The sequence below is a fragment of the Magnolia sinica genome, chromosome 17 (assembly GCF_029962835.1).
Source record: "Magnolia sinica isolate HGM2019 chromosome 17, MsV1, whole genome shotgun sequence".
Lineage (NCBI taxonomy): Eukaryota > Viridiplantae > Streptophyta > Magnoliopsida > Magnoliales > Magnoliaceae > Magnolia > Magnolia sinica.
This window is the reverse complement of record NC_080589.1, coordinates 41,445,276-41,460,585: the sequence shown is the minus strand read 5'-3', so window position 1 is coordinate 41,460,585 and position 15,310 is coordinate 41,445,276. Positions and strand designations below refer to the sequence as shown.

At 38.0% G+C, this 15,310-nt stretch overlaps 1 protein-coding gene across 6 annotated transcripts in view; it reads right to left on the bottom strand.

The window, feature by feature from the left end:
* Nucleotides 1–15,310, bottom strand: part of LOC131230760 (transcription factor LRL2-like) — a 29,202-nt gene that overhangs the window by 9,287 nt on the left and 4,605 nt on the right. For 5 of the 6 annotated variants that reach the window (XM_058226723.1, XM_058226718.1, XM_058226719.1 and 2 more), the window contains exons 5-6: nucleotides 12,255–12,320; nucleotides 931–990 (exon numbers count right to left, since the gene is read on the bottom strand). In XM_058226723.1, coding sequence (XP_058082706.1) covers nucleotides 931–990; nucleotides 12,255–12,320 — 126 coding nt within the window. The remainder of the gene's footprint in view (nucleotides 1–930; nucleotides 991–12,254; nucleotides 12,321–15,310) is intronic. The other variant, XM_058226722.1, reaches the window with a different exon arrangement.

Here is a 15,310-nt window from a genome sequence, read left to right as displayed (position 1 = left end):
ATGAATAAAATTATAAAAGTATTCAAAAGGAAGTTGTCGTGACTTGTGGAATTAGTAATGAATAAAATTATAAAAGCGTTCAAAAGGAAGTTGGGGCTTGGAGAATGACTAGTAATTAATGAAATTATAAAAGCACATCAAAGTTAGAAAGACAGACAACTATCGATGACCAATGACCAAGAGTGAAACTAAAGGGTCACAATGCACTAAGATGTGAACCGTGTCCTGCTACACCAATCTAAGCAAATACAAACCATAGCTTGTTGTCCAGAGTGTTGATCTAATGAGTCCATTTTTTCTCCAAGTTTGAAAGGACATGACCCTTCAATCAATGGCATACAAATATACAGTTAGGAAAAACAACAAAAAATTTACCTGAAGAAAAAGGCCAAAGAGTGGATTTCTAGGATCTTCCAAATTGGGCAACACTTGGGGTCTACCTTGTCCACAATTCATCCAACCAATTAAATGATCTGAATTAACAACCCATGGGATCCATTTGTATGGCCTGTGCCCATCCAGATATCATCACATTGTAATGCATCAGGATCCTATAATTTCTAGCCAAAATCCCATGGCTTAATAAAATATTTACTAACCATACAAAATATAATTGGAGTCGTATTCCCACCACTTTGCTTTCATCGTATGTACATCGTTATAAAATTACATTCTACTTTGAGACTATAACAAAAGACCCAAAAATATTTATTATCGTTTAGGAGATGTTAAAGATTATTTGTTATCCACTTAGCAATGGAGTTGGTTCCTCAAGAACTTATTTCGTGTTAGAAGTTGACATTCTATAGAATATCAGTTACAAACATACAAGAGGGCCTAAGATATGTCCTACCGCAATCAAATCCAAACGTCAGGATGAACTGGCCCTTCAAAGAACAGAAACAAGAAAACAGCAAGGGTCTAAGATACCTCAAGATGAATGAAAGGATTAGGTGTTGCTTCACTGCCCAATCTACTTTGACTCAAGAGCTGCAAAATGGCACACTTAAAAATTATTACATAAAAGGATAATCTAGAGTCAACATCAAATCAAGAAGATTGGAGGAGTTCACTTCTAACACCCAATGCAATTTAAATGGGGGAGAGAGAGAGTACAAGTACCTTAAACAATATTTAAAAATTTAAAAAAAAAAAAAAGAAAGAAAGAAAGAAAAAAAGAAAGAAAGAAAGAAAAAAGAAGAAGAAGAAGAAGAAGAAGAAGAAGACTTAGACATTATAAGAAGAAATAACAGATTTCGTTTGTTTATACTAAAAAGATTTCACATTCAATAACAAATGCAATTAACACAAAGGATGACACTTAGTGTTGACAATTCTATGTTTTGGTTTTTGCCATGCCGGAAACATAAGACACTGGGACATGACACCACCACTTATAAAATTTGCATGAACATAGTACTAGTGACATCATCAAAAACTATGACATGTTAGATACTTTTTGCTTTTTTTCTGATAAGATGAATTTTTTATTAAAAAGATAGGACAAAATTACAAGCATGAGCCAAAATCTCATCAACTGCATTTCGAGTTGACCTCCCATTTTTGCCAATCCATACATCCTTCCCTAGGGGTATGAATGAAGGGGCATGGCGTAGACTGCAAGTGCAACAATTTGATGGGAGACCAGATCATGTGGAAGTTGGACTTACGGAGGAAACTTTAAATGTGTGAAATTTGGTGTAGATGGAGAGGGATGCTTGGAAGTGGAAACTAGAGAAGTTAGGGATTTTTCTGTAAAATCAGTAATGCATTATGGGTGAGAGGGGTGAGTAGGGAGGAGCGGGCTTCAATGGTCCGCGTTATCTAGGCCTGCCACGGGAGATTGCTTTTGAATGGCTTGTTGGTAAGGATAAAGTCCTCGTCATTAACCACTTAAGAAGCAATAACGCAACCATCATAAATATTTCTATTTATGCCTTCGAAATGGAGAATTAGTGGGGCACCTACTTTTGCACTATGAATACTCGCAGCAGTTTGGAATAAGCATCTCAGTATCTTTGGGGTGTCATGGGTGATGCGAGGGATACCAGAGACTTTTGCTATAGGCATGCCATTAGCACATCGGACAATGGGGGTCAAAGCAAAAAAATTTATGGCGTTTATCCCTTTTAACGGAGTTTTAGTCAATTTGGAAGGAATACAACAATAGAACATTCTACCATAAAGTCCAAACATTCATTGTCGCATCCCCAAGAGTTAGAAGGAGAGTTGTTAGTATGTTGGGGATTGAAAAGCTTTTTTAGGCCAATACCAAGGCTCAAGGGGGTGTTAGAAAATATACTGATGGATACACCAAAAAATAAAAATAAAATATGAATTTGTTCTTCACTAGGCTAAATCACGTAAACAGATATGTTGTCCTTAAAGTGTAATTCACCCCCTTATCAACTGATGATGGGTTACAAGCGAATTGCTTCCAAGATAAGACAAAGTGCGCCAACTAGCGCCACTACAGCCACATTGCCCATGCCCTCGCCCGAGCGCACGCACGTGTTCCAGTGCACAACCCGAGCATCTCCGCATCCAAAACACCAAGTAAGAATACTCTTCACAAGTCCACATATAAACCACAAAAGTTTCAACCATTTCCGATGTGAGACAAAGCACACACCGCACTTTTTGGATATGAAATTTTCGAAAAAGCGTTTTGGCGGCAAAATCCCAAAATTTTGAATTTTTGAATTTTTTCAAAAAACCACTAAATTTCAACAATCCCCTACTGGTTTTTTTAAAACAATGGAAAAACTCTGCCAAAATAATAATAGTTATTATGCATAAAGAAAGATATCTAGTGATTTGAATCTTTCCTTAGTGTAAGTATTTTAAAGTTCTTTCAAAATTTTTAGTTGACGCAGCATTGAACCAGTTATTCCTATATGAAAATACTACACACATAATAGCTTCTGCGTTATGTATTCCTTCATAATCTCGCTTAGCACTTTTAATGGCTATGTGCTTATCCTGTTTCATGAACGATCCCAAGATAACTCTAACTCTCATGAGAAGCGGCACAACTTCTACGTTCACATAGGTGAAATCCTTCCAGTGTTTCCGTTAAAACACTTGTCCTATTTGACTGGACTTCATTAAGAGTTTAATACTCAACCCTCTTTTATAACGGCCAGCACTTTCATCCTGGATGAGGTTATTTTTATTTTTATTTTTTAAGCGGTACCTCTTCTACCTTCACATAGGTGAAATCCTTCCAGTGTTTCCGTTAAAACACTTGTCCTATTTGACTAGACTTCATTAAGAGTTTAATACTCATCCCTCTTTTATAACGGCCGGCACTTTCATCCTGGATGAGGTTATTTTAATTTTATTTTTTTAGTGCTGCAACTTTTCACTTATCAGTGAATTATTGTTACCCATTAAACCCAATCTTTAGAGATTTTCTAATTTTGGATTGGGTTTCTTTCACTGGTGAAACTTTGAGTAAAGAGTTTCAACCCCATCCCTCTAGATGTTGTCCTTACTACCTCTCTCGTCAGAAGTTTAGTAAAAGGATCAGCCAAGTTATTACTCGACTTTACATATGAGATTACAATGATTCCATCTTGAATCAATTGCCTTATATAGTCATGTCTCAAACTTATGTATCTGGACTTCCCATTATAGGTACCGCTATAGGCTCTCCCTAGAGTGGCTTCACTATCACAATGAAGTGAAACAGCCGGTATATGCTTCGCATAGAATGGGATTTCTAATAGAAGATCCCTTAACCACTCAGCCTCTTTGCCTGTAGTAGCTAAAGCTATAAACTCAGATTCCATAGTTAAGTGCGTTATGCAACTTTGTTTCTTGGATCCCCAAGATATAGCTGCACCTCCTAGGGTAAATATTCACCCTGTAATGGACTTGTTGTCCCCTGTACTCAATATCCAACTTGCATCGGTATATCCTTCCAACATTGCTGGAAATTCTGAGTAAAATAGCCCTAGTTCTTTGGTTTTTTTAAGATAACCTAGAACTCTACTTATTGCTTTCCAGTGTTCAATGCTTGGATTACTCATAAACCTGTTTAGTTTACTCATGGCGTATGCTATATCCGGTCTTGTGCATTGCATTGCATACATAAGACTGCCTATAGCACTAGCATACTCTAGTTGTACAAATACTCTTCCACTGTTTTCTTTTAACTTGATACGTGGATAAAACGGGATTTTTGCCTCTTTGATTTTCAAGTGATTAAACTTTTTTAGAATTTTCTCAATACAATGAGACTGGCATAATGCAAAACCCCCACTATGTTTTTTAACTTTGATACCTAATATACTATCCACTTGTCCAAGATCCTTCATTTTGAAAACTGAAGAGAGAGAAGCTTCTTGGTTTCAGTTACACCTTCCATTTTATTACTGATTATTAACATATCATCTACATACAAGCATATGATTACAATATAATCATTACACACTTTTGAATATATGCATTTATCAGCAATGTTATGTTCAAAACCATGAGACAGAACTTTAGAAGCAAATTTATCATGTCACTGTTTTGGTGCTTGCTTTAATTTATACAAAGACTTAACAAGTCTACATACTTTTCTTTCATTGCCTGGTAGAACAAACCCTTCTGGTTGCTCCATGTATACCTCATCATCGAGATCACCATTCCGGAATGTCGTCTTCACGTCCATTTGATGGATATGAAGATGATGTATAGATGCTGGAGTGAATAAGATCCTAATCGATGTTATTCTAGCTATTGGTGAATAAGTGTCAAAATAATCGATTCTTTCTTTCTGTCGGAAACCCTTCGCAACTAACCTTGCCTGAAAGGTTTGAATTGTACCATCTGTGTGATATTTTTTTCTTAAATTCCCACTTACAACCTATTGGTTTAGAACCTAGAGGTAGATCTACCAACTCCCATGTTTGGTTAGATATTATTGAATCCATTTCATCATTAATGGCCTCTTTCCAAAAAGCAAAGTCTCTTTAAGTCATAACTTCACTAAAGGTTTTAGGTTCATCTTCTATAGTTAAAACCATAGGTATTTTCTCAATTATCTTCTCTTTACCACCCTCAACTAGATGAAAAGAGAGTCGCTAAGAGTCTATTTGATCAGGATCAAGACTCTTCTCTACTCTTGCTCTTTGACTCCTACGAGGTTCACTTGGAGTTTTTTCTTTTATTTGTGTTTCTTTTTATAGTTTCATTAGGAGATTAAATCTCAGTATTCTTTTTCTCCGTAAATACAGAATTCTTAAAGAACTCTACGTCTCTAGACTCTATGATAACATTGGAGGCTAAATCTAGAAGTCTATAGGCCTTACTATGTTGTGCATATCCTACAAAGACGCGCTTGATAGCTCTTAGTCCTAACTTAGTTCTTTTAGGTTCTGGAGTTCTGCAGTATGCAAGACACCCCCACACTCTAAGATACTCTATATTTGGTTTTCTTCCTTTCCATATTTCATATGGAGGGGTCTTGGTTTTCTTAGACGGAATTCTATTTAAAACATGACATGCAACTAACAGTGTTTCTCCCATAGGTTTAATGGCAACTGTGCTTGTATTAGCATTGAGTTGACCATTTCTAGTAATGTCCTATTTTTTCTCTGCTACACTATTTTGTTGTGGTGTATAAGGTGTTGTGCACTGATGTATTATGCCATGTTCTTCACAATAGATAGAAATTTCATTAGAGAAATATTCTCCTCCTCAGTCACTACGAAGGATTTTAATATTTTTAACTAATTGATTTTCTACTTCAGATTTATAGATCTTGAATGCATTAAATGCTTCATCTTTTGATTTTAACAGATATACATATATATATCTTGAACAATCATCTATAAACGTTATAAAGTACCTTTTACCTCCACGGGTAAGAACGTCATTTAGTTCATATATGTCAGTATGCACTAGGTCTAATATTTGAGATGATCACTCAACGCTAGGGAATGATTTCTTGATTATTTTAGACTGTATGCATACTTCACATTTATCTTTGTCACTATCATTGTATGATATTAGGCCGTTCTTAGTCATGAGTTTTATGGTACTATAGCCAATATGGGCTAGTCTACCATGCCATAGCATTACAGACTCAATCATGTAAGCAGAAGAATTCTTTTCATTTAATGAAAGTTTGATCATCCCATTACAAGCATAACCCTTACCCACAAAGTTCTCATTTTTAGACAAGATCAGCTTGCCTGATTCAAACACAACCCTAATCCCAGGTTTGCTTAAGAGATCCCCTGAGACAGGATTCCTCCTTATGTCTGGGACATGCAGTACATTGGTCAAGATTACCTTCTTCCAGAGGTAAAGAGTAATTCTATAGTTCCTTTGCATGCAACTTTCAATCGTCCTTCATTTTCCATTTGAACCTCTTGACCATTGGTTTCTTCTTCATAGGTTTTAAAGGCAGATCGCTTGTTGCATACATGGACTATGGCACCTGTATCATACCACCAGCCAAGAATTTTCTCTTGAACTAAGTTCACTTCCGTGACCATGGCTATGATATCATCGTCTACTGCATTAGCCTCTTTCTTAGGCTTTTTTCGATCCCTACAGACTCGGGCGAAATGCCTGGTCTTGCTGCAGACATAGCAAGCTCCCTTAGGTTTGCCATTTTTCTTCTTTTGGGTTTTCTTGAATTTCCCTTAATCTTTGTTAGGTTTAAGGGAATCAACTTTTTCATAGGTATTATTTTGAGATGGCCTTTCTACTGCGTTCACCTTGGATGAGGATGCACCATTAGCGTCATCCTTTTTATCTCGGTTACAGGATTTTTCTTCAATACGAAAATATTTTTGGATTTGTTCCAGGGTGAATTCTTCGGATTTATGCAGTAGTTTCTTCCTGTAGTCTTTCCAGCTCGGAGGCAATTTTGCAATAATAACTCCGACTTGAAAGGATTCAAGTAGGTCTACTTTTAATGCCTTTATCTTGTTTACAATTAATTGTAATTCATGGATTTGGGCAAGCAGCGGCAAATTGTCTACCATCGTGAAGTCGAAATACCTAGCAATTAAAAATTTCTATGTACCTTCCTCTTCAGCCTTGTATTTGTATTCCAGCGCGCTCCAAATTTCTTTAGCAGATGTGGTCCCCGTGTACAGATCGTACAACCGATCAGAGAGAGCATTGAGGATGTGGCCACGACACAACAGTTCATCTTCTTGTCGCTTGACCCTGGCAGCAACCTGTTCTAGAGTTCAATGTCCTTCGCTTCAGGCAGAGGCTGGAAAGTCGGGTCCAGGATGTAGAAGATCTTCAAAGCTGTCAGCGGGAATTTTAGCTTGTCCTGCCATCTAGTGAAATTTGAACTATTGAATCGGTCCAATCGGATCAGATCTTGGTTCATCAGTTTGACTGATGCAACACTTTCGGTGCCCATGAATTACGCTTTAAGATTGTTAGAAAATATACTGATGGATGCACCGAAAAATAAAAATAAAATATGAATTTGTTCTTCACTAGGCTGAATCACGTAAACAGATACATTGTCCTTAAAGCGTAATTCGCCCCCTTATCAATTGCTGATGGGTTACAGGTGAATTGCTTCCAGGATAAGACAAGCCTTATTTGGATCCAGCATGCAGCAATCACGATGGGTCCACTATGGAACAGTTGAACGCAGCAGATCTATTCTGGCAGACTCAGAATAGTAGAAATGTTCACGGTATTCTAATCGATGTTTGGATTGTATCTGATCTAATGGGAGAGATGGTGTGTTGAGAAGATGAAATTGGAGCTTAAGGTCGCGAGGGAGCGACTTCTCTGCGACACGATGCGCACGTGCGAAGTGCAAAGTGCGCCAACTAGCACCACTACAGCCACACTGCCCTCACCCACGCCCGTGCCGGAGCCCGAGCTCGCGCGCGCCCATGCATGCATGTTCCAGTGCGCAACCTGAGCATATCCACATCCAAAACACCAAGTAAGAATGCTCTTCACAAGTCGACATATAAACCACAAAAGAATTTCAACCATTTCCGATGTGGGACAAAGCACACACTGCACTTTTTAGATTTGAAATTTTCGGAAAAGAGTTTTGGCGGTAAAATCTCGAAATTTTGAATTTTTGAATTTTTTCAAAAAACCACTAAATTTCAACAGGTGGGGGGGGGGGGAAAGGCTTCCCCCAACTCCAATGATTCCCATCTTGGTGGGGGTTGATCACATCGAGATCAAGATGTGGAAGGAGGCAATGGAGGGGGAGTTTCAAACATTCAACGTTTCACCGATAGGCTAAGGGGCGTTGGTTCTTCCTCTCCTGGTGGCACAGCGGCTACCACAGAAGATGGAGCATCATTATGTCCATGCATCGACGATGCACCATTGCATTCTTCGGTATCCCGTGGTGGCCACGTGTTTCCCCAGCCTCTTCGAGATTAAGGCCACATTTCGATCCCAACCACTTCCTGCCCTCCAACTGGCCCATCTCGAACAGTGTTATGGAAGCTCAAATGGAGGCTGCTCTCCAATCCTGATGGCCTAACCACATGGTGATATCTCGAGCGTCCGCCCTCATCAGGTGACAAGTGGCCATGTCATTCCCTCTCTTGAGCCGGTCACCACCACCAGAAGCAAGACCTTCAAGTGCCATGAATCACCCTTCCTGCCTTGATTAGGGTGAGCAATCCCCATGCGCCATACAAAGGGCGGAGACAGAGCTAGGGCAGTATTGGAGACCCTTCTCTAATGACATGTGATTTGTCGTCATCAGCCTCATTCATAGTGCTAATTGTTGACAACTCGACCAACCATATCAGCCTAAAGAGGACGCATGGTCTAACTACGCTGTCTCTCGAGCCATTTGTCATCTCCTCCATTGATGGTTCTAACTCTAACATCAATGACTACGTCATATGAGGTTCCACCGCCTCAATACATAGCCTGTTCCACAGCCCAACGACACAAATCGTGTACCAGTCATTCATCACTGCCCTTTAAGCCAAGTGGCACTGCTAGAGAGACCTTCAATTCATCTGCCTCTGACTAGTTGATAACGATGGCTCCACCTTTTTCAGAGAATCGCCATTCTAGGAGACACATGGCCCAACTCCTCTACAGTCTCCCTCGGTCACTAACAATAGCTTTTATTTTTTGCGTCTCATCTCCCTCTTCTCTCGCAACCTAGCAATCCCATTAATGTTGTGCAATCCAAGGATCAAGAGAGTTCTCCCAAAATTTTCGACAAGTTATCAAAGGGGATGAGATGGAATTTGCTTGTAAACTTCACGATCGTGGTCGCCTATCAAATGAGCTACGGGCGTCCTTCATAGCTCTCATCCATAAAGTTGAAGGGGAGGATATGGTAAGAGATGATACACCCATTAGCTTGATTGGGGACCCGTATAAATTTGTCGCTAAGGTCTTGGCTATCAGATTTTGGAAAGTGTTGTCGCAGAAAATTGAAGAACATATCTCATCTTCTCATAAACCAACAGTCTTACATAGCTATATACCTCATCTTTATAAATGATGATATGTCATGTGAAAACGAATGCAAACCTGATTGAAACACAGGAAAAACAAAAAAAAAAAACAAAAAAAAAAGGGGTCATCTTTTGGGTTTTCAAATCTAAGCATATTAAAATCGGGCATGATGATAACAGCACAACCAACACTAGAGATTATCCTACTATTAACACCTCAAGAATCATGAAATGACATCATTTGTAAATTTAACACCTACAAAAGGTAAAATTCTGCTTGATATTTAATTACATAACCTATATCATGTATTTCCACAACTCCATCATCATCATAGCCTTGTCACAATTCATTTTTCACCGCTTTATTTGTTTAGGTTTTTCATTAGCCGGGGTTCTGTTTTCGCTTTCTTTACTCATAAAATTTCCATTATCAATCATGGGGGGAAAAAAAGATAAAAGGGTGTTTTTCATAAGAGTGTTGTCTTGATGAAGTTAAAATAAAGATGTGGCATTGTTATCTGATTCCATTAAGTTTACCCATGCTATTTTCATCTCTAATCATCATATCTTAAATTCAAGCATGATGGAACTAGCCTCTCCATTTTATGGTAACCTGCACCGTTGCTTCCTTTGTTTTTATAATATGCTTCAAAATACTCCGATTCCTTGCACAATTTCAAGGTGTGCAATGTACCTTCCAACTTTTTACATGGTATTGACACTAGACCGTCATAAAAAATAGTCAAGTTTCTTACATTTTTTTTTGCCTTTGTTTGAAAAAAGAAAATTAAATTCTTTTTTGTCTATTTTTTATCAAAATATCATGACATATCATCACCATCTCAAAATCTCATAAGAAACTGAGTAACTGCACATTTAAATATTCCCCATCATTTGAAAGAGGGCTCAAAGGGAAGGCCCAAAAGGACATGAGTGGAGATAGTTAGAAAAGACTTGATGACCTAGGTCTAACTGAAGGGCCCTTGATAGAATGGAATGGCAGGAAAAGATTCATGTAGCCAACCCCAATTAGTTGGGATAAGGCTCAGACGATGACAATTTGAATTTTGAAGAGGAAAGCCGGTTCCCTTAATTTTTTAAATAACTCAAATATCTCTAAACATTAATGAATTAAACAAACATGTTTAGAAATGGCAACAACCTTTTTCTTTAAATTGGACAAGATACCGAAGCTTTATGCAACAAGGGCATGTTTGTTTTTCAATTTACACCGTAACAGTGTAAATGAGTACTTGATTTATGTTCAGCAGCCTCCACTTGAAGTTGACAGGTAAACGTTAATGAATTAAACAAACATGTTCAGAAATGGCAACAACCTTTTTCTTTAAATTGGACAAGATACCGAAGCTTTATGCAACAAGGGCATGTTTGTTTTTCAATTTACACTGTAACAGTGTAAATGAGTACTTGATTTATGTTCAGCAGCCTCCACTTGATGTTGACAGGTAGGCTTGTTTGGAATGCTACTTCGCTAAAACCGAGTAAAGAAGACATTTTTCCACTCAAATCTGTGGAGCCCGCTGTTAGGTATGTGTCTAATCCAAAGCCATCTATCCATTTTACCTGCTCATTTTAGGGCATGAGCCCAAAAATGAGGCAGATCCAAACTCCAAGAGGACCACACCACAGGAAACAAGGCGAATTGAATGCCTATTGTTGAAAGCTGAAACGACCCTAGGGCCCACATGGATGTGTACCTGTCATCCAACTTGTTCATACAGTCACACAGACATGGATAAAGGTTAAACATAAATAACAGCTTGAACCAAACTTCATGTGGACCACACCACAGGAAACGAGAAATTGAACGCCGACCATTCAATTCTTCTTGGGGGCCACAAAAGTTTTGGATCAAGCTGATATTTGTGTTTACCCTTCATACATGTATGTGACCTTAGGGAATTGAATGCCTACCGTTGAAAGTTGAAATGAGCATAGGGCCCACATGGATGTGTAGTTGTCATCCAACCTTTTCATAATTTTTTGGCTCATGCCCTGAAATGAGCAGGTAAAATGGACGGATGGCATGGAAAAGACATACACAATAGTGGGCCCCATGAATTTCACAGGCACAATCCTAGTCCGATTTCAATGTATTTATGCCATGGTTTTGGAGACCTAATTACCCTATAATTCACTCTTCCAGTCAGGTGTGAGAAGTAATAATTACTCATTTACACTCCATTTATAGAGTAAATTGAAAAACAAATAGGCCCTAAAAAAATTTATAAAAAAAAAAAAAAAAAAAAAAAAAACCTTAATTTTTAGGAAAGAAAAAAAAAATCATTTACCGTACCATGTCATTATCCACATTTACAATCATCATGATCATCTAAGCCTTATCCCAATTAAATGGGGTCGGCTACATTAATCCTACTCCACCATTCCACTCTATCAAGGGCCAGACCTTTAGTTAGATGATATCTCATCGAGACTTTTCTTACTACCTCCATCCACATCCTTTTGGACCTTCCCTTTGCCCTTATAATGCCTTCAACTTGTACCAACTCACCCTAACCGGCACGGTTCTCAGTCTCCATTGCACATGACCAACCATCTACATCTACTTCCCCTCGTATTGTTACCTATTTGTACTACTAAGTTCCCTTGAATGCATTCATTTCTAATTATGTCCTTCCTCATCTTGCCACCAATCCACCTCAACATCCTCATTTCAGGTACACTCATCTTATGAACATGTTCTTTAACTGCCCAACATTCTGTCACATAAAGCATAGTCCGGAATTATGTCTATGACTTACAATAGAAACAAGTCCGCTAATTAAGGACATCAAAGCAAACGCCTACCAGAACTTGAAGTTTCAAGAACTTGACATATTCAATAACATCATCCAGCACAGATTCTCCACTACCCTACATAATATCCAATATGAAAGGAATTAGTATATGAAATCAAGAAACTCTAAAAGGGATGTTGTAATGAAGTAAATTTGGAAAAATAGAACACACAATCTTCTAAAAGCAAACTTATCAGTTGAGAGTTATCAAACAATAGAAGGAACTAATTCAAACGAGTTCCCAGCAATGGTCACAGAATACATAGGGATGATCCTCACACAGTATTGTCAAAACAACAGTGAGAAATGGATTCATTCTATATTCAGAAAAGATAAAGCACACTCTTGGAAATTATAGGCATGTTTTACTATCTTATTTTTATATTATACATAGTTAAGCTTGTTGCCAACTGCCAAACTGACACAAACCTCCTCCTTTATTCGGGCTGGGGACCAGCAATGAGAGTACAAAACTCCCACAAGCACAATATAATAGACTATTATTACAATCAGGCGCTCTAATAATCTATCACAGAGGTCAATTACATTGAACAAGTTTATTACAATGCCATCCCCAGGTAAAGGAACGTTCACGTTAGGTGGGTAGCTGGTTTTAAACTTTTGCCAAACAATAATCATGAGAAATCCTCTCTCAAATCTAGTTGGTGAAACAGGGTGCTTAACAACAGCAGCAAATGGCTTGGACAAGGCTATGATGATGACGGTGATTGACACAAAACTGAAATTCCTTCTTTGCAAGAGGTTGAACTTAGTTTTCTTCTTCTTTTTAATGCCAACATAATTTTATTAGGAAAACCAAAAACCAAAAAACTACAAAACGGTCTTGGATTGGTTGATAGTGAGTGGCCCTCTTGTTCTTCTCTAGATGCAAAACAGCACCTCTAGCTAGCTAGCTTTTAGCAATATGGGGGCTATCCCTGTGAATTTGGAGCCCCACCATTGATAAAATTAAGATAAGATTGTCAAGCCTAAGCACCAGCCTCTGAACAGAGGTAGCTTTTGCCTTCAAAAATCCTAGCATTTCTCCCGTTGCATAGAAATCACAGAGCATGAACTGTCATGGTCCAAAGAATGTGACCATATGACCCCAAGTCTCCATGGACCAACTCTCTATTTTAGGCAATGAAATCTCTACGGAAGAACACTTAGAAAACCAAAACGACTCATCTTTAAAAACTTTCCTGCAAGGCATAAGAATTTTTTTAAAACACAATGAAATGCCTAAAATCCCATTTTGAAGCATTTGTGAAACCCTTGTGAAATGTTTATGACCTGTAAGAGAAACGTAAGTGAGTTGTTTGTTAAAAGCAAGTGAAACTTTAATAAACTTTCGTAAGTTTTACTTAGTTTTCCATAAATATTTTATTGAAGCTCTCTGTAAAGATTTTTTTTACATAGCTGAAATGGCCATGAATTAAAGTCAGTATCAGGCTATCAGCGTGCAACTCATCCAGATGCCAAACTCAGTCATCCCACCGATACAGATACAACTTGGGCAATACAGGGCTAGTCAAAAGGAAGCCCCCAAAAACCAATTAAAAATTAGAAATTGGGAAAATTGCAAAAAAAAAAAAAAAAAAAAAAATCAGGAAAATAATGTGTACAACATATCAAGATGAAGAAACTAATGCAGATAAACATAGCAAAAAAAAAAAAGGAATAAAGGATTTTTCATTTTTTCTATATATTTTTAATAAAAATATTTTTATCATATATCCATGATCAAGCTTAAACCCACTATTATGATTTGGAGGTGGTTTTGCGTTCAAAATTACCAATATTATAATTTATTTTTTTTAAAAAAAAAAAAAACTACGTATTACCTCGGATTTGAAAAATCCAAAAATCAGTTATTTCATTGGAAACTTTAGATCTCAAATCTGAAGATTTAGATGTGCTTTTCTTGTGATTGACAACAACTGACATCCTAAAATAGGTTTTTTAAGGCCTAAAATATTTATTCTTCCTTCCCCAACCCTCAAAAAGAAAAACAATGTGTACGTGAAAGATAAGCTCTAAAAACCCATCTTCGTATATGCATGCGCTGGGCAAGTCGCATTGTGCAACTCGCCCCGACTTGGTATCTGTCGGGCTTGACTTGTCCAAAGTCATGTCAACTCGTCCCAAATCATTTATTTCATTGGAAACTTTAGATCTCAAATCTGAAGATTTAGATGTGCTTTTCTTGTGATTGACAACAACTGACATCCTAAAATAGGTTTTTTAAGGCCTAAAATAGGTTTTTTAAGGCCTAAAATAGGTATTCTTCCTTCCCCAACCCTCAAAAAGAAAAACAATGTGTACGTGAAAGATAAGCTCTAAAAACCCATCTTCATTGTGCAACTCGCCCCGACTTGGTATCTGTCGGGCTTGACTTGTCCAATGTCATGTCAACTCGTCCCAAATCATAAGAGTTTTCAAGACAGGGCCAAGTTACCCCATTTAGGTGATCTCCTTCTTGTTAGATGAGCTGGTAGAGACGGTGAAGTGTGTGTGTGAGTGATTCAGGATTCAATCCTTGGCAGTATTACCTTTCAAAGAAAAAAAAAACATCCTGTTTAGGTGTATAAGTGGACCAAACCGTACCAGGTCCAACCAATACTAATACGACGGGCAATAGCACGATATTTTAGAACTAGGAAACAACATATTCTATTGCTCTTAAGGCTAGAGTAGGGTTATCCTAGGGATAGGAGATCCTTTCTTTTTTTTTGAAACGTGATCATATTTCATTAAAAAAAGGAAAGGAAAACAGAGAGAGGCTGCTGAGAAAGCAGACCACAATTACACTCCTAAGAAATAAAAATCGGGGCCCAAAAGATCCTTGACATTCAAAACCCATTCAATGATGAGCTGCTTAGCTTTCTTCGCCACTGTCCCAGCCGTATTGGAAAGATTTCTGAAACACCTGCTGTTTCTTTCTCCCCAAACCGACCACCAAACTGCAAGAACAGACGTCCTCCATATAATAGTCTTCACCTTTCCAAGGTCCACCCCATGCCACGCTTGAAGCAAATGAATCACATCTCCCAGAAAACACCAGAA